Below are 20077 nucleotides of genomic sequence, written 5' to 3' on the forward strand. Positions count from 1 at the left end.
TTATATATCAAACTGTGCATACAACAGTACTGAATGGTGACAATTTCCTGGAAGGAAAGAAGCCAAATTCAGTGCAGCAAAATTTTCAAAACACAGCAAAAAAACAACAAATACAAAAATAAAACTTCTCAGTTTAATTAAAATGAACTAAAAAGCACACAAGGGGAAAAACATGCCACAATGATTAACACAATGACACAATGCTCAATATAGGCACGTGATATATCCTGCACTTCATAGCAGTTGCGCGAAGACCCCAAAGAAAGGACTTACACCTGGGGAGGCTGGAGGTTAAGCTCAGAAAGGGCTGCTGAAGTTCTTGGAAAACAAAGATATCTCCAGCAGCAGCAAGGTAGGTTTCAAATGAAACACAAGTTAACCATGCAGAGAAACAATGTGGCCTATGCAAACCAGGCTGAAGTTCTGGGGTCATTCAGGTATCGTCTCTTTGCGAGGTAAATAGCTCTTCCAAGCCCTACTAAAAGACAGTACATCTTTCCTTAAGAAATGTGGAAGTGCTCCCAAATAATTTCTACATCCTTTTAATGCTGATAATGCAAAAAAAAACCCCAACACAAAGTGAAAATCTGTAAGGTACTGCTCTATAAGGTGAGACTGAACTGAAATGTTAGGAAGTTTCCTTCTTCCTCTTTTAGCAATAGATATGTTTAACCAAGGTCTCTGAAGTTTCAAGTGCTCACCATAACAACCATCCCCAAATCAAATGGCACAATAATTTGGGAGAAATCTTTTCAGCATATGGCCTTCCAACCCCTATTCTTCAGCTGACGATCATGTGTGGACATCAATAAAACACTGCACCACTGCTAAGCTCCATGAGAAAACTTCCTAAAGATTAACTGAATACCCATGGAGTTGTCTTAACTGCAGTTTCTTAAGTGGATATTAGCACCATGTCTTCCCTGGTACGTATGAAATATAAGCCTGATTCCTAGATATGAACAGCATTAGTAAATGTTAAGTAAATTAAACCATTATTTGTGACATTTTTCCAAAGTTTGTCAACTTCAGTAGCAATATATTCGACCAAAAGGTCTCTCTGATCAATCAAAAAATGGCTAATATCACCCCCCATAATCTTCACAATTTCTGCCTTTTTTAATTCTACCAGTACGATTTACTAAAAGCCCCCATTTTGTTATGAAGACTAATTTTTTTTTCTTATATACAGATCTATATAGGATGTAGAAACCAACAGCTGTAAGTACGAGAAAACGCTAGTGAAAAGCAGATTAATGGCAGATTTTCTTTCGTCTATAGTTATTTACATACAATTGATGAAGAATCCAGTTATTTATGAGAAGTAGGAACTCTTATAGTGCAAACCAGCCCAAAGGATCACCCATCTCTTTCCAAATAATTTTTGTGTGAAAGATAATTGTGCCACAGGGAAGAACCAGCATATGGATGCTGACAAATAAACATATGAACACTGACAGCGTAATAGAACTGAGTAAGCAAACTGTACTCAAGGGAGGGGAAAAAACAAAGGTATTACAGCTTGGCTGCATTAATTTCTATTTTTGTTCTGATGTGTTTGGGGATGAACTTGGTAGACAACACAGCTTAGCAATTTCACTTCACATTTTCAGGATGTTCTCCTTATCAAAAACTGAACAGTTTCAACACCTAATGTCATTAAGGCAGACAGTGAATGAACTGGGGTGCCCCTGAATCCTTAATGCAAGCAAGATGCAATAATTTCATTACAGGATTACTAGCACAAAAATGTGCCCTTTGATCTTTCGTCCCACCTTCTCATAGTATTTGACCTCGTAGTCCAAGATGATCCCATTTGGATGTTCGGGTTCTTGCCAAGACAGAGACACGCTGTTCCTGGATGTTCTGTCTTTCCTTATGACTGTGATGGGGGATGGAGCTGTAAAAGGGAATGGGGGCAGGAGGGAAGAGAGAAAAGCAAAATGAGTTTATCTCTGTTCCAATCCTTGGCAAAGAGCGTTGTTTCCACTTTAAAAACCCATGAGCATAGGTCTGAACTTGTATCAACATTCAGCAGCTGGATTATAGTCCTGGTACACATGCCTTAAAGGATACTGGCCTCAAAGAAAATGAACTGAGATTTTCTGTTCGAGTGAAGGACTAGTGGCAAGACAGCAGATGGTTTCGATCTGCTACTACAGAGTAAGCAATGAAATACGTTAAGTATACTAAAATACAGAACAAAAAAAATCAGTACTACTTATTTGTTGTAATGCTGGAGTATTATCATTACCAGATGGCATAACTCTGATAACATTTTCATACGCAAGTGCAAAATGGTGCTGGGATGCATTACGTACAAAGAGTTCCTAGTATCCATGGCTAGTAATAGCCATCAGCATACCACAGAATACAGACTCTTTTATGACATTATTTGGTAAGCTCTCCAGATACAAATTGCTCCCATATACACTTCTCCTTCACCGCATTTCTTTGAAAATGAAATTCAAAGGAAAAATATCCAGACTAAAATATAACCTCATTTCTGAGACGTATTAATCAGCTAGGCATGACAATTGACTGCATGCCCCAGACTTACCCACTACCCACAACTTGGAAGTACTATCAATGTAACAGAAAAAACCCATAATTACCTAAGACTCTTGAACATGAGTTCAGGTTTAGACCACCCATGTCTATGGGTGTTGTAGCTCTATGTGTTGCTCCAAGGCCAGACCTACGTTTCCTAGACTCACTGAAAGCTATGCAATCTTTTAAATTCTTTTTATTTCTGTTTCTCTTGGGTTGCCTTCCCATTCCAAATGCTTCTCTTCCATCGCTTTGGCCAGAATTCATCAGATGATAGCTTACAGATTGCACATTGAAGGTTATAACTGTCATTCAAAAAAGAATCTTTCACCAATAAACAGCCTTTTATCTTAACATGTAAAACAAACGTGTTTATAAGCTCAACATTTTGCTATCCTAATAAAAGGCTCTAGCTGATCTAAACAATATAATTTCAGCTGAATCCTATGAAGCTTTTACTGTTCATATAAAACTAGTTGCACTTTACAGGCATTACACATTTGCAAGCCTTAGCCAGTGCCCTTTCTGTTTGGGCTTGCTTTCGTGCAAGACAGCGTGCCAGAAAAGCCAGAAAACCAAGGACTTTTAATTAAAATCAATTTTTGAAACCTCATTCTGCGTTTGATTTTGCTGAACTTCCATCCAAAACACACCTAGTCTTGAGTCCTCATCTAAGTACTGGCATCCTCCTTTAACTGAGTGGAGCATGTAGAGCACTACATACATACATACAAGCACATACGTACATACACACTTCCACATTTGGTCTGGGTTGAAACATATTCTCCAAGCAGTATTTTCACAGGACACATGGCTCACAATAGCTTTCTGAGAAGATTAAAGAGTTGCAAAAGTATCCTAATTTAAACTACTGAAATCATACTTTGGAGAGGGGTTTTGTGTTGTTTTAAATAGAATGGGAAGGAGCCTTTTTCTGTTTTACTCAGACTCACCAGATCTATGCCTGCTGAAGAGCTGAAAAGCATTAGGGCAAAATGTACAGGACTAGTTTGTAATGAACATCCTTCAGTAATCCCACTTGAATTCCACTCAGGCACAAACCAGTGCTAGAGCCAAAACACAAAGCAGTTAGCTGACTGGACTGCTCTACCGTAGCCAGCTCTGTGTTAGCTCATACACCTATGCTTGCTGCTTTTATGCTCTTGTGAGTCACTTTTATGTCTTAAATCAAGCAATCAATCTTTTTTGTATGGGAATAGATTGCTGAGCCCAGTACCCCAGCTGGTAACACTTCCCATTAAGGTAACATTAATACAGAATTTATGAATAATTAATATATGATTAACAGAAATGGCTTTTCCCTTAGTAAATTATGGTAATTTGTGTTATAACACATTCTCAGGGCAGGCTGAAATAATCTTACTTGCTCCAATACAGATGTGCTTTGGAAAAAAGCTTTCTTCTAACACAGCATTAATTATTCTGAGCTCATTTACACCCATCTCTGCAGATGCTACCAGTAACTTATCTCACAGCAGTTTATTAGAAAAGCATCTGCTCTGCAGTTATCAATAACATTATAAAACATTCATATACATTTTCTAATCCCTAGGGTTTCCAAAGCTGTGTGGAAATTATACATACAGAGTATCTGGAAGAGACAGCATCCTACCACATGGACAAGAGGAGAGGAGATATATAATCATAGGGAACACAGTGTTTCAGGCTCGTTTGACCCCATGAGCAGAACAGCAACACAACGCCGCATACCAGCACACTCCAACAGCTACTGACCCTCTGAGTTATGTATTCCAAATCTGTTGAAATAACCACCTCATTTTAACTACGTGGATTACGAAAGTTACCTACTTTTACAGTATTAATCTTCAGTGCATAAAGGAACAGTGTATTCAGATATTTTGGTGGTCAGTTATTTTTTCAGAGGATAAACCATACTATTTGCATTCAGAGAAAAGTTATGCATTTGTGGCTTAGTTTTCAGTTTTGTGGGTTTTGGGGGTTGTTTCTTTTACTTTATTCATTGTTTTTTTTCTTTATATCTTGCTAAACTATCTCGTATATCATCCGAGCATTTCAACACTGAAACACAAAGGATGCTAAAAATACAGACTCAATATCTAGGTCCAGATTTCATCGTTTTCCTGCTGTTCCCATCCTCTGTGTGTTCACATTGGATTTTACAAGCAATAGCTGACTTTGATTTGCCTCTGTGTCTCTGTTGATAAAACAGAGCCCTGGAGAGGATAGCCCTCACAAGAACCTCTTTTCCAGCAGTTCCTCTCCTGGCACTATGTCAGGTTTACAGCTCTTTGAAGCACAGGCAAAACCAAACTGTGCTTCTCCTGGGATGACTTCAGCACTGGGACCCCTCTTTCTGAAACAAGCGGAGTTGAAGGGATCAAGGATAAATCTCGAAGTAAGCATCCCTGATAGCCAGCCCTGCTGTCCCCAGTGGATGGATGCAGAGAAGGGAGTCGGGATCCTGTGCCTGGAGGGGCTGCCACTCTGCACAACCTATCACAGCTGTAGCCCTAATCCGCCTTTCCTCAAACCAGACTCTGCTGTATGCCAACAGATAGAAGTGGTCTGGCTCTTCTGCTGTGCCTGCTGCCCGGCACGACTGAAATCTGTCTCTCTCTTATTAAATTGTTTCGTTGCTTATGCCCAGAAATGACTCCTCTACTAACACATGGGATTGACTGACAAACACATCCCACACTTTAGTTTGACCAAGATGACATAAATGGCTTCAAGATTTAACTTTCTTAAATTAAAGGACATTTAGATTGCGGAGCAACAGAGTACTAGAACAGACACTTTAAATGTCTGCAGCTCCCACTAACACAACCAATTCTGTACTATGGCTTAGCAAATAATGATGCATTATGAGGCTTTTTAGGATAAATTGAAGTTTTAAAAAATTATATCAAAGCATCAATAGCAACACAAAGTTACATTACTTTATTATTTAGAAAACATACATTTTAGGATAAAACTTCAAGAGAGTACTTTTTTAGACTAAGAACTTGAATAAATGCTGCTTCAGTGATTTTGGGATAAAACCTATGGCTCATATACCCCTGTGTATTTACATTTTTATTGGTGTTTTGATTAATGCATGCATACTCTTCTTTATTCTTCACTGAATAAGAGTTGGGTTTTCTTATAATTAACTTTAGGCTTGTGTGCCCATGCATTAAGAGGTTTACATGCAATGCATGCAGAAGTGTGTTTACGCATCGCATGGCTACTATTTGTCTGGTACTCCAGCCTAACTGGTTTATGACTAGTTTAAGCAGTTAATATGAACATTCAAATCTCCCTAGAGTTACGAGGGGAAATGTACTTTGAGCGCTCAATGTTGTTAGGTAGCATTTGTGACAACTGGGAATGCCGATGTTGAAAAGGTAACAAATGCAATGATCCAGGGAGCTTAAACTCACAAGTGTAAATATCTCCTCAGCCATGACTATTAAAGGTGCAAGCAAATAACACGAAGGATCTAGTGGAGATGACAATAAAACTCTGCTCAAATTCATTTCCCAGTGAAACTGACCCCAACAGATCATTTGTTTTTCTCCAGTTTAATAGCAGCTGGAGGATTGACTTTTTCCTTATTCCTTGTTATTGTTTTCATATGTGACTGGCTTACAGATGCATATATATGCACTGGAAGAAAATTCCCTGTCCTTTGACACAGAACCCAGTATTAACTTTGGAAAGCCATGTGTGTACAACTGCTGAAACATTTAGAGTCCTGCTGTTTCTTGCTTAGGTCTCTATATCACAAATTCAATTTTAAGGAAGGATTTCATCCCAAAATGACCATGCCAGCCCACTTCTTCTGGCTTTTGCTTACACCCAGCTATCAGAATCAGAGAGTAAAATATTCCAAGCTATGCTGAAAGGCAGTTATCAAGAACATACCTGAGCTGACAAAACTGACTGTATTACCCAAATTGCAACAAGGTCTGCAGTACTGAATAACTGGAAGGTTTGTTTCTTTTTCTTTAGAAAACTGATGATATTACTATCTAATCACACTACTGTAATCTGATATAAATTTTCTTTAATGTCTATGATGCCCCTAGGAGGTGATGTGGAACAAGAGCAATAAAGATGACAATCCGAATATTAAATCTGCAGCTTCTGACAGTAGGATCCACTGGGACACAACCCCAAACCTGTAAGGTTTAGAGGACCAGTGTCCAAGCCATAGAACTATCATACAGGTCATAGTGCCAATACCAGTGCTTGAATGAAGAAACTCATCACTCAGAGGCAGTTTCTCTAGCAAAGCAAACTGGAGTCACAGAGTTGGGATACATGAGGGAAATTAACCCAGTGCAAGCATCAGGCATGCATCCATGGCTTAATCTGGCACTGATCATACTGCTGCACATACACATTGCACTCAACAGCCCAACACCTGGGGCTTTGTGAACCAACCTTTCTATCTTTAGGTTTACCCAACCCTTCCACTACCAACCAGCATTCTACTCATGGCAGAGTCCTAAGCAATGACTCGCAAATCACAATAATGATGTCACATCTCCATGGCATGATCACATTAACATGACGTCTGTATAAACCGTTACGCTCATCCTCGGACCCTTTAGATCTTGTCTGTAGATTAACATCTGAGGGGTTTCTTACAGAAGCCTGCTCACAGAAGGTAGGAATTGTACTAGTTCAAGTCTTCTCTGCCTGCATTGCTATTTACTTTCTCTCTTGAGTGCAGTTTGAGGCACTGCCTCTCTCTATGAGGTTGTGCTGAAGCAAGCCTAATCCCACGGGCACATTCCAAAGAGGGCCTGTCAGCGCTGGGTCCCCAGCTGCCTCCCAGGAGGCAGGAGGAAGAGGAAACAGCCACACTTTAACAACACTTTGGAAACCTGCTAAACCCTACATGCTCCTCTTCCAGATACAATTACCCACCTCTTCAATGCATGTGCAGACACGGTCCTTTGCCCTTTAATCTCCAGGACACATAGTTAAACTAGCACAGTATTTGTGTTTGTGTTCCTGCACCTTCTCCTTGAGCTGAAGCAGGCTCAATATATTTTTTTATGACTTGGGCTGTAAAATGTGATTCTATAACATCATTAGGTGACCATCAGCCAGAACACAAAGCACCTTCCCTGTTAAAGGAATCAGGCATTTGGGAGTCTGGCCATCTCAGCAGCAAGATGCTCGGGTAAGCTTATTGGAGCCTCACACCAGATCCAGGCTGGATCCTAGTAGGATACAATCATAAAGAAGCAGGTGAAAAGGTTTCCCATTTCCAGAAAAGGTCTATCAATATCTGAGTATTTACATGTATTAAAATGTGGAACAAATAAAATAGAGCAAAACTTTAAGGACAAGTAGAAGCAGGGTACCTTTGGATGTAACCAAGCTGAGTGGGAGAGCTGAGTAAGGAGTACGTTTCTCCCAGAAACAGGACAATTTTAAAGTCTGATTTGTTCATGGCTATTTTAATGAATAACTACCTGCATTATGGCATAAGTGCTCAAATGCATCTGGAAGCATGTGGACTCCAGCCTGAGGTTAGAGCCTCCAGAGTGGCTGCGGGCTTTGCACAGGTGCCATGAGAGAAAGATAGCAGGGAACTGGAAAAGGGAAACAAGCAGGAATTACACTAAAGGGCAGCAGCTTGATTTCCATCTCGAGTGCAGAGAAAGGCAACCTTCTGGGCAGCAGCTGTCACTGGACAAGAGATTATCAGAGCTCATTTCTCACTCTTGCAAATAAATTCTAAATTAAAAGCAAATTTCATTAAGTGTTGCACACTCATGTTCTTATTTCTTCCTCTTTTTATTAACAGAGATAGCAAATGCCTTCCACAGAGCAAGCAAAACGTTAGACTTGCTCATATGTTTAACACATGTGTAATAAATCATGGAAACGCCATGTCCATTTGGGAAGTATCAGGCTGCACAAGGCACTCACTTGAGAAACTGAAAATTATGGTGCCATGGCATTCACAGCTGTTATTTCAGAGAGGAGGCAAATGCTGTATATGCTTTCATAAGGATTCAGCCCAAAGGTACTCATAACACAAATGTTATTCTTTCTGTTCTCTGCTTGAGATGGCGATGGTAGGAGCTTTGCAATACTTCATATTTTTCACTGGATGTGCTTAAGACCGTATCAGTTTAAAATAAACAGTTTTGCTTTGCCTCTCCTACCCCATTGTTACTTTGCTTTATAGGATGGTAGAGCCTCAGGCTTCCTGGTGTGAAGTTTTTGGAATGAGGAATTTATCCACCTGGCCCATCACATCAAGAGTCAGGTGCTAAGTGTGCTTTCCCTTTCCGTGAACGTTATTTCTTCTTTATAGGATAGCACATGCCAAGGCCGAAACCAGGTTACATAGTTGGTGTGAGTCAAACCAATGCCGTGCGTATGTGAAGACTGTAACACACAGGGGTGCGTAACTCAAACTATATTTTGGCTTTATATTGAAATGCTTTTAAAAAATAATTATGACATTAACAATTCCCATGGACAGGAATAGGCCCCAGACCCAAAGAACCAAGTAACATTTCTAACCCAGCTGTCCCCAGCCTGAAAATTTACTAGATGGAGTAGCTTCTTGAAGTAAGGGAAGTTGATAGCTTTGTTTACCATCAAGGGAAACACAGACTGTTTCCCTCAGTGATTACTGAGAATGCTAGCACAGATAAGGGAGAGAGATCCAGAAGTCTAAGGAATATTGTTTAACTGAGTGCTAAGCATCCTGTTTACCTTTATTTTACTATTTTACCAAGCCAAGATAGTAAATGAAAATCCACATGCATCCTTATGTTAAAGACTAATAGAAGCGAGTAACCATTATCCATTGATTGCTGAACACAATTTCAACATGACCTCTGGAAAAGGTAGCTAAAAGTACTGGCAGTGAAAAATCAAAGCTGAGCCACAAACTTCCCTTCGAACTTTGTCTAAGGTCATGAGCATGCACATGAGCACGGTGTGCACACAGAAGACACTCATGTATGTCAGACTTTGAAGCCTCAGCAGAGCTTCCTTGACATTCAGGGGAAAAGGGATCAAAGGCTTTGCAGGCAGAATGTCTCTAGCTAATAACAGGCTATGCATGGAGTGACATTGTTAAAACACTTCCCTTTTATATCCCTAAAGGAGGAGTTTTATTGAGTTAAAATGATCCTTGAATAGCCTCCGGGCTGAACTGTAAAACACATTTGAAAAGCGTAAAATCTTTATTTATGCCAGGAACGTTTGAAACTCAAAAGATAAATGTCATTCAAAAACCCAAGCATGTCCTAGGTATTCAGTACGTAAGGGGGCACAGCTGTAATAACAGTCAGTGAACCAGAGACTCCCTACATCATGTCATTAGCTCACTTTTAATAAGTCTATCTTCTCGCCCTTTTTATAAGGACCATAGGGAAAGAAAGAAATATATCATGCCCCAAACATCTGTGGCTTTCTCAAATTGTCTCTTAGAAGACAGATCTACTTAAGGGACCTGTCTTGTGATACAGATAGTAAAGTCCACACAACCCTTTCTAAATATGGATTTTATTTAAACAGGGAGCATCACACATCGTTTGTGAGTTGCTGAAGAGAGTGCAGTCTAGCTTAACAGAATAAAGGCTGAACATACAAATATCACTGCAGTTCTTGCAAGTAATCAAAGATATATTGAAATAAATCTTGGTGCTCAACTTCGTGCTGAATTTATTCCCATAAAGCCACTGATTTCAGGCAAATAAAAATCTAGCTCTGAGGAGTTTTCAACAACATTTACCGGGAGCCAAATGAGTCTTTGCTTACAACAGCACTGAAAAGTTTACTCTTTCTCTGTTCTAAATGCTTATTCTCCCAAGCTGAAACTACAAGATGGCTTGAAATTTTCAACCTGCAAATGACACACGTAGATCAAGATATTAGGAACCAGCTACATCCACACCCTTTAAGACTCTCCTCCCAGTGATCCTAATTTCTGTACCTAGCGCTCAGTTTTGAATGATTTCCATTCTGGCCCCTTGCACAAACTCCATAGTGCCTTACTGCTTACCTTCTCCTTAAGCTTATCCGTTCTGTGTTTCAGATTCCTGATAGTAAGACTACTGCTCCTCTAGGGAAGCCTGAGATGGCATAGGACATATCTAGGTATTTTTGTTATTCTATATGTTATAGCTGTATGTAGATGCCTCATCAGCCAGCGGTGGTTATTGTCTTTACACTTCCTATGTAAGCAGAGAAATAAATCAATATTTTTCAAGTGCACAAATGAATTGTGCGGAGACCAGAACTCAGGTTGAGGCTATTTAAGACACTTCTGTAAGGAGCTTATTCACCTTCTACAGCTACTAGGAAAAGACTAATATCTCCAGGTGGAATTTAGCCTACAAAAGGCCTCCTGAGTTTCCTTTGCATTTCCTTCTACGGCAGGTAAGCAGATTCCTAGTTACACCCCAATTTAACTTTAACTATCTGAATCCTACATGGATTCTGTGAAAGAGCTGGCTTGAACTGAGAGCAGAGTTTGAGGAAGCCTCTTGTTACAACATGTTCCCTGTGTTCCTTTCCTGGTGTCAATACACGTGACAGCCCAAAACTCTCTGGAATTGGTTTAGTATTGACATTGCAGACGAACTCAGTTACCACCACCATTTGCAGCTGCACAGTTGAGACCTTGGTTTACGAGGCCTTAAGTCCTTAAGAGCTAACCAAACATAATACTGCATTTAAAGCTGCTACCCTGGGCTCTTGGTGATTAAAAGAAAACAGTCTATTTTATTATCAAGCAGTCATGCAAAAAAGGCCTGAGGTATTAAAAGAAAAAAGATTTGGGCATCAGCATGGGTACACTTGGAAAATACAGAGAATTTAATTAGCTTCGTTGAACTTTGTTGCTAATAATTATTTTGCTGGAACCCTGAACATTGGATCGTATTGGAAATAATAGAATGGGTAAGAGCTCAGAAGACGCACGTGCAAAGTTGGTATTTGGAGACAGAATATTCAGTCTAATATGGAGTAGTTGCTCCATCCAGGAATACTCTGTTGCAAAAGGAGGGTCACAGACTTAAACCCCTTGTTCCCACCTACCCTGTGTACAGGGTTTTGATTTTGCCCATTTGCTCTGCTTTGCCCCTGTGTCCCCTCTGGTCTAACCTGGACAACGTGATGACCCAGACCCATTTGAATATGGCAAATGGAAATTAAAGATCTAACTGTGGACAAACTCTCTTGGGACAGCAGTTAATATTCCAGAGCTTTCACAGCTCTTGCAAGGAAGCCCAAAGACACCTTCTACATATATTACCTGTCTCCATAGTAAAACTGTACTAGTGTAATGTAAACTTTCTTATAAACTAATTTGTTCAGATCAGTTCAAATCCCAAAATGTGCACTCTACCTTTAGAATATCCCAATTAATTTAACATGAAAAAGTAGGAAAAAACCTAATTCTTGGAGTAACACAAGTGTGACTACGCAGAGGTATGCGGTAATTTAACTGAAATGCTCAGATGCAATTTAAAACCTCTTGCCCTCATAATCAAGAATCCCAGTATTCACATGGGGAAAGCTAGTAGTGGAAAGTAGGTCTCAGTTTACTCGTTGCTGACTCCAAGGGGGAGTACCATAACTGCTTGCTATAGCACTGCAGCATACAATAATGCTGTACAATACACATATGAGTAAGATTGAATCATGCAGGCTCTCTGGTGAAAAAGCTTAGGAAGGAGGCAGTAACCCACAGGCAATTTAAATAAATCAAATCACTCCCTTTAAAGGTATCTAGTCTTCTGGAGGCATTCTGTAAATTAAGCCAGTCTTAGGCTGTTTTCCATATTCATGTATGCATAAACTTTATGTGCTCTGACAAATGAAAAAGATTTTGAGGTTCCCATCACTAAATAAATAATTAATTCAAAGATACTCTACTGAATTTCTTTGAAGCAGGGATATTGAGGTTTACAGCCCCTCTACACCCACAGGTTTACTCTCTCTCCAATGAGTAAATATATGGGGAGTTTACTCCCCCAGATTTAATTGAGAAGGCCTTGCTATGTGGATGAAAAGGTCAGAGTTAAAAGAGGACAATAATTACTGATCATTCCCTTACCTTTTCTCCTTTGAGTTATCATCATCCTTTTTGTACACAAGCATCACACATGTATTGAGGTGGAAAGGGTCCTGTGTAGATCACCCATTCCAACTCCCTGCTTTCAGCAGGGTTAGCCAGAGCGGGCTGCTCAGGATCTTGACTCGTCAGGTTTTGAATACCACCACAGATGGAGATGCTACACTGTCTTTGAGCTAGCTGTTAGAGTGCTCAACCACACTTAGAGTAAAAAAGTTTCCTCCTATGTTTGAACAGCATTTCTTGTACTTCAACTTGCGAGCACTGCCTCTTGTCCTGCCACTAAGGACCTCTGACAAGAGCCTCCCTTTGTTTTTATACAACACCAGGTGTTTATATACATTGATAAGATCCACCTGAGCCTTATCTTCTCCAGGCTGGGCAGTTCCACCTCTCAGCCTCTCCTCACATAACAGATGTTTCTCTCCTTTAATCACCTCATTGACTCTTTGTTGCTCTTGCCTCAGTATATCCATGTCTCTTGTGTGCTGGGCTGGGGCTAAAACGGATACACTACATGTGGTCTCAACTAGTGCTGAGTTGAGGAGAAGAAACACCTCACTTAACCTGCTGGTAGTGCTCCTCCTATTGCAGTCCCAGATGCTCCACCAGGACCTTCAGGTCCTTTTCTGCCAAGCTGCTTTCCACCCAGTTGGCTTCCAGCGTGTCCTGGTACATGAGGGGTTAGTCCTCCGCAGAGACAGGATGTACTCGACTACAGGAAGGCTAAAGATGGAATTGAAAATGGAATGCTGGAGGAAGCTTACCAGAATTATATTCTGGAAAGTTAGGAGAAGACAAAGACTCTCAGCTTCTTCACAGTGCCAAAGCCAAGACTGCTGAGGAAATATTCTGTACCAATTTCACACATCAACTTATGCAACTTTGGGACACAGGCCTAGAATTAGAATGCTTTACAAACCAATTCTAACACCTTCTCCAGGTAAAATTAGAGCCTTTAAAGGTATTGGCCAGTGAATTACAGTCATTTCTGACTTATCTCTTAAGCGGTTAAATAAATGTTTATCATTAGTTATATGCATATATCCAATAGACGTATTTGGATTATACTTGCACAGACATCATATTTATTTGTTAGATAGGAAGTGCAGGAACATAGCAAGGTTTATTTGTTATCACTCACTTTGGGAACTCCCTAAGTTTCAACAAGCTGAGAATGCTTTCAGTATTTTTGTTTTACACAATAAATACAGTGAGAACTGTATCTATTATGTATTAGACATGCCACTATCATTTTGTTTGCTTGAGTTTATAGTTGTTAGAGCCAACAAATACAAAGCTAAACCAACCTAAGCAAACAGCTTAGATCAAACAAACCACTTCTTGTATGGTGAACCTTCTCACCAGAGCTGCTGGGAGGAAGGGATGGGGACAACACTGTCTGATGGAATACCAGTAGATGGCCAAGTTTCCTGAGACCTAGATAGATAATATCTGCTAATGGTACAGATTTCTACAAGTTCTGAAAGTTCTCCTTGTCTCCTCTAGGTTGCAAAGATCACTGCAGAGAATATGTCTATTTGAAGTGCTTTTAAGTCAATTATGTCCTTGGTTCAAATATACATTTTTTGTTCAGCATTCCTGAGTCATACCTACAAGCTGTATGACAGTGTGTGATACCACAAAAGCAGTGACAGGGCAAAAGAACCGTTACTTTCTCACACACCATCTGCAAAACATATTCAGCTCACACATATCCCTGACCCTATGGCTATGTTTTGCATTGAAAAACCTCCTCTCATTTTTGTAAACTGATTACCCAGTAGCATAATTGTGTTGTCCCTCTCAAATCTTACTTTCTTCAGTGAATTCCACACACAATTCCCATTTAATACCTCCTTGAGCAAGTGTGAGTTTTCCACTTATTATGACCCTAAGGCAGTAAATGCAGAGCCACCCTGACCTGGACTGGATGCCTCTTCCCTTTGGGGAAACTCCAAGGAACAGACAACTTTCTCATCCTTATAGATAAATGCATTAAAAAAAGACCTAGAATATCTGTGCCCGGACACCTGCATGATATCAGCATGCAGCGTGGCAAGGCTGTCAGCCTCTCTTTGTGGCACATCCGCAACCAGCCTGCCACCTCCAGGGGTACCAAATTCCACATCCTCTCCCATAGCTGCCAGCGACCCTTCTTAAATGGGGTTGACTGGTGTTATTAGGAGATAGCATCTGCATGGTGCACCATACTGATGTGAGGTGAGAACTTTCTTTGTGCAGCAGCAAAATGCTTCAACATGAGTTGGAGGAAGCTGTATCAGGCGGCAACTGAAGGGATAATCAACAAACTAAAACAGAAAGGGCATGTAATCCTATTTAACTTTCACACTAAAGCCAGAAAGACTCCTAGGAATAAGAATTATTGTAGTGTCATACTTGTCTCACCATATTTTGCAAGAGACCTTTTTGATGGGTTTTGTTGTTTTTGTCTTAAAGAGATGTTTGCTCATTAACCTCTGCTGGAAGGCAAGGAAAACAAAGTGCAATAAAAGCACAGCAAAACTCAGGTCAGACAGTTGGAAGAAAAAAACCCAATTCATCTTCTGAAATGATTCTGAGTTCGCCTCGATTCAGGGGACTGGATCTTGGCTTTACAACAGTTTTGTACTTTAAAGTGTATTATCCTTCTGGCATTCACAGAAGCAGCAGAATCAGGGTCTGAATGTTTCAAACCTCACAAGTGACGGTGAAGCACACCTTTCCTTTGCTTCTAGACCAGGCTTGAAAACTTCTTGAGAGGAAAATCTGAGATTGCTAGTTACAGATTTGAGAACACAAAGTCATTGCAAAGGTACCAACATCTAAGGTGACCCTTTGTGTGTGTGGATATATGGACATCGGTATGCAAATTATAAACACATGTATGCATGTGTGTATATGATCTATTTACGTACAAAAACGGAGCTGCTGTGCAAGCTGACTGACTAACTTATCAGCTGAATTTACTTTAGCACACACTGGCAGATCTCCCAGTTGCTGCATTACAGAAAATTAGTACTATGTGCATTCTGATCTATTAGGCTGGTGATGGATTTATAGGCATAAATGCCCGTGTGTACAGTGAGAAGCATGGAAAGAATTATTTGTTCAATACCCAGCAGGCCTTTGGAGCTCAGAGACCCAGCAAACATAATGCCAGCTGATGCCTATCCTGAAGTGAGCTCATCCGAAGTAAAGATGCAGAGTGTCTGATTTTTACCACCAGGAGAACTGCCACAAACCCCACAATTTTGTCATTAGAAAATAGAAAACATTCTGCAGCTCTGCCTCGGGCTCTTGGAAACTCATATGCTTGAAACCCAGTGTTTTGGGTGGGTGAGGAACACTCTGCAGAACAGCTTTCACGAAGCGGGGATGGGCCCTGCCAGTGCAAGCACACGGATACTGAAAATTCAGGATTAAACCTGCAACTTCATCATACCTATTGCAAGGATACAGGCTTCTCAGATCAAGGTTGGCAGGAGAAATAGCCTGGATTTGGGAGAGACTGAAGAGATCCAGATTGTAGGGACCTTCTGTACTTCAATCCTCTCTCCCAAACTCACAGCCTACTGACTGATGTTCCCTCTGCAGGCTTGCCAGGGGGTCTGTCCCCAGGATCTGCCCAGCCTTTGTGAACTATATCATCCCATGTGATACTCCGTCCACAGAATGACCTCCCAAAGTAATATGCCTCTCCTACTCCCCTGAGTCTAGCAGAGCTCAGACATTTAACCGAAGCTTTATCCAACTGGTGGATACCCCTGCCCTTCAAGGAATGTACCTGAAGTCAGACAGCCTTAGAATCATAACTGGCTTTTGGAGACATCTGTTCTTTTCCAAATCCAGTTCAATGGTGCTTTAACTCTTTTCTTTAAGTGCTACGCCCTCCAGTTCAACCCTTAATTATAATGTAATCCAAGACCTTCAGAATTTCTCTCCCCACCCAGGTGTTTAAATATGACATAAGCTAAAAATACGCTTTTGGTGTGTCCCTTCTGTGATGTTAACAAGGAATGGAATGCAAGACAAATTGCATTTTTGGAATTATGCTTTAAAAGATTACTCGTATACATATTTAAGGTTTAATTTTAGTAACTTGTGGAACTTTTAGAGTAATTCTAATATAGTAAACCAATTGGCATGATCAAACATAGCACAGCTAAGCCTGTAGTAACCCACACCTCCTAAATGTACTCAAAGCAAAAATAGGCTATGCATAACAGCAGAAAACAAACAAACAAATTGGTTAAGCAGCCTGTGGGCTGCACTAAACACAGTTGCTATTGCCAGAAATGCATGACCCTGCCATATCACATAACAGTGCATTCAAAAACAAAATCAAAATCCACCTAGCATCACAGTGCAGAGGCAGTCAGCTCTGGGCCCTGGGGAAGACACTGCAATGCAGGAGGCTTCTGCAGAGCAATACCTTTCACTGATCCTGGGCAGTTCATTCTATGGAGTGTCCCCAGGGGATTTCTAACTGCTACGGTGATGAACAGGCTGAAAGGCAATATCTCTGATATAAAAAACAGAAGGAAAGAGAGCAACTAAAGAGGGCTACTCAAGTCACTGGCACAAACGTCCAAAAAATGTAACTGTTAACAGCAGCAAATTGTCTGGAACGGGGATAAAATGCAAGTTTCAGAGCTGAAGTCAATGCCTAGATGAGAAAGAGATCATGAGAACATGTTTCAGTTTGGTAGATTCACCTCAGCCTACAGAGCATTTGGAAATGTAGTGACTGCTCTCAGAAAACCATCTGTTCACACATTTTTATGCCTCCCACTAAAGCTGATCTGTGATCTGAGGAGAACAGCTATATCCTCTATAGTGAAAAACACAGCAGTAACGTAGCTCACTAGGAGAACGTCTGCTTAGAGCAACGTTAACTTGGTTTGTAGGTATTTTGGGGACGGGGTGTGGGATGGAAGGAGGTGGGAGAAGGCTTACTGCACACATGCTTTCAGTACAAAGCTTCCTTTGCACCACATAGAGAAGGAGTATAGAAATTTCAGGATCTAGTCTTTCTCTCCCCTGGCAAGCATTGCTCCTAAAGAAATGGTACCTAAACAAATGCCAGAGAAAAATCTAGATTCTTCACATCTTTCAGATAAATGGAACCTTGTCAAATGAGAAGCATATGGTAGAATAGTGCAGCAGTGACAAAAGCTCTCATCCAACAGTCGGGGCATACTGCTGCTCATGCAGGGCCTCAGTGACTTTAGTAGGTCTATACACTATCAACTATGACTCCAGGATCTAACTCGGTATTTAGCTCCACACCCCCAACATGTTGGCAATAATTCAGAGTCGGTGAGACAACTTATAAAGGAAAAAAAAAAAGGGCAAAAAGCTGTGTTTTAAACCTCTCTAATTCAATGTTAGGTTTTTATGTGCCTGACATCAAAGCATTTTTTCACTTCTATTGAATCAAAATTAAGCAGTAAGGTTACTACGGTAATTTATGTTGGAGATTATTGAAATGAGTGTTTTATTAAAATCTGGTTTTATTAATAAAACACATTCTGGCTAAGGAATCACGTGAGTCTGCTATTAGAGACTATTAACTGGGAACTGGGACTTAATCATAACAGTCATGCTGCCAGATCCTTTGACAGCAACACACACTGGGTTTGTTTCTGCTTTTACTTTTACTAGCATATTCAAGTCAATTAGTTACCTTAGCACACCAGTGGTGAGAGTGACTCCTGTAAAACAGTGTAAGGAAACAAAGGTACATACATCTCAGTAGCTCTGCACAAAGAAAAGGTAATCAGAAAGAGACTCACCAGCCTGATTAGTTGTGATGCTGACAGCAGCAAATTGCCTGGAAAGTGTACTCAAGTCAGATACCCCGTTGACTGCATCAATCTCAAAAGTGTAATTGGTGTGCGCCAAAAGGTCCACTACTGTCACCGTCGTGTTGGTGAGGCCAGTCTGACGGGGTAAGAATCGTACGTTGTCACTACAAGGCTCACACATCTTGGTGTTTCCTCCACATTTTTTGCAAATGATGTTGAAAGTGACATCTTTTCGACCTCCAGTGTCAAGAGGCCAGCTCCAGTCCAGGATAACAGATGTCTCGTTGATGTTAGAGATAACGTTTCTTGGAGCAGATGGTGGTCCTATAAAAGGAAACAGGAAATCAGAAGGATGAGATTTCCTGTAGTGCTCTAAGATGGGTAGTGCTCTAAGAGAGGAGTAACAAGTGTGCAAAAATACAAGTCAAAAACATAGATAACCAAACTTTTACAGTTATTTCCTGTAGAGATGCCTGAAATATTTCACTGGACTCCAGACCTAGACTATCAAGGACCATCTTTTCTTATAGACAGTACCCTCAGAGTGCAGTTCAGGACCGAGGGCTGAAAATATTGTTAGCAATTCAAAAATCCTAGCTCTCCTTTTCAAGTCTGACAGAGAACATGAAGGAGAAAATGAAAATAGAAAGACATAAACCCAGCCCACCAATTTTTGGTAGCTTGTCCAACATGAAGAAAACATGGGAGGCAGTGGATGGCTGACTGCAATGGGACATGAGAAGAAGCAAGCAAGCTGCTGAGATACAGCTGGAGGAGCAAGAATGACAGCCCCGAGCATAATGATGCTACTCACTGGTGCAAGCCATGGATGGAGGGTCTTTCTCAGAGCGAAAGTAATTCTTTTCACACCTGCAGTTCAGAGATGCATCTTCGTAGGTGGAACTGTGAGGCGGACATTTGGCACACTTCACGTTGCCAGCAGAGGCTTTGTAGAACCCAGGTCGACAAGCTGCAAAGTAACAGAAGTACAGTTTTAAAATCCATGGACATCTCCGCAATGTTAACATGCCACTTTGTTGCTGCCCTGGACCTATCCATATGTAGATCACGTTTTGCAGATATTTATGGCATAGAAATACAGATTTCTCTCATAATGAGAAAGCTGATGGAAAGAAAACCTCTTGGCAGAATGGAGCTCTTCAGGCATCAACTTGGATTTGCATTTAATTTTGCCCAGAAAACAAAGCTGTGCATTGTACCACTAAGAAGAAACATTTTTCTATGCTGCGTTTTGAGAGTTTCACTCATTTTTCTTCTCTTCTGGTTAATTTACCAAAACACTGGCCCTATCCTGCATAAAAACTTTATACTCTCTCTGCTGCCAAGATTTGCTTACAAGGGCACTCTAATAGTGTGATAAGAATCAACAGATGCCACTGTTTGGCTGCTGGCTCCCCCCAAAACACGCATCTTTCTTCAATGGAATTTACCAAGTAAAAGCATTCTGGCTGACACTGGTAACCTGTAGGTCTGTACCCATACCTACAACAGCCAGAGACAAACAGACAACATAACAAAAGGGAACACATCTTAAAAAGCCTTCATGTTTTGCTACACTTTGGTTCCACAGTAAACACTGTTTAATGGACAA

At 40.6% G+C, this 20077-nt stretch overlaps 1 protein-coding gene across 1 annotated transcript in view; it reads right to left on the reverse strand.

Annotated features, from left to right (window-relative positions):
• The window catches only part of EPHA3 (EPH receptor A3), a 219133-nt gene that overhangs the window by 53430 nt on the left and 145626 nt on the right, over positions 1-20077 (reverse strand). Inside the window, exons 4-6 of the mRNA XM_061342566.1 lie at positions 19280-19435; positions 18454-18789; positions 1776-1900 (exon numbers count right to left, since the gene is read on the reverse strand). Coding sequence (XP_061198550.1) covers positions 1776-1900; positions 18454-18789; positions 19280-19435 — 617 coding nt within the window. The remainder of the gene's footprint in view (positions 1-1775; positions 1901-18453; positions 18790-19279; positions 19436-20077) is intronic.

The sequence above is a fragment of the Neopsephotus bourkii genome, unplaced genomic scaffold (genome assembly GCF_033783945.1).
Source record: "Neopsephotus bourkii isolate Nb327-2 ecotype Australia unplaced genomic scaffold, CSIRO-AGI_Nbou_v1 NB_1797, whole genome shotgun sequence".
In the NCBI taxonomy this organism is placed as follows: Eukaryota; Metazoa; Chordata; class Aves; order Psittaciformes; family Psittacidae; genus Neopsephotus; species Neopsephotus bourkii.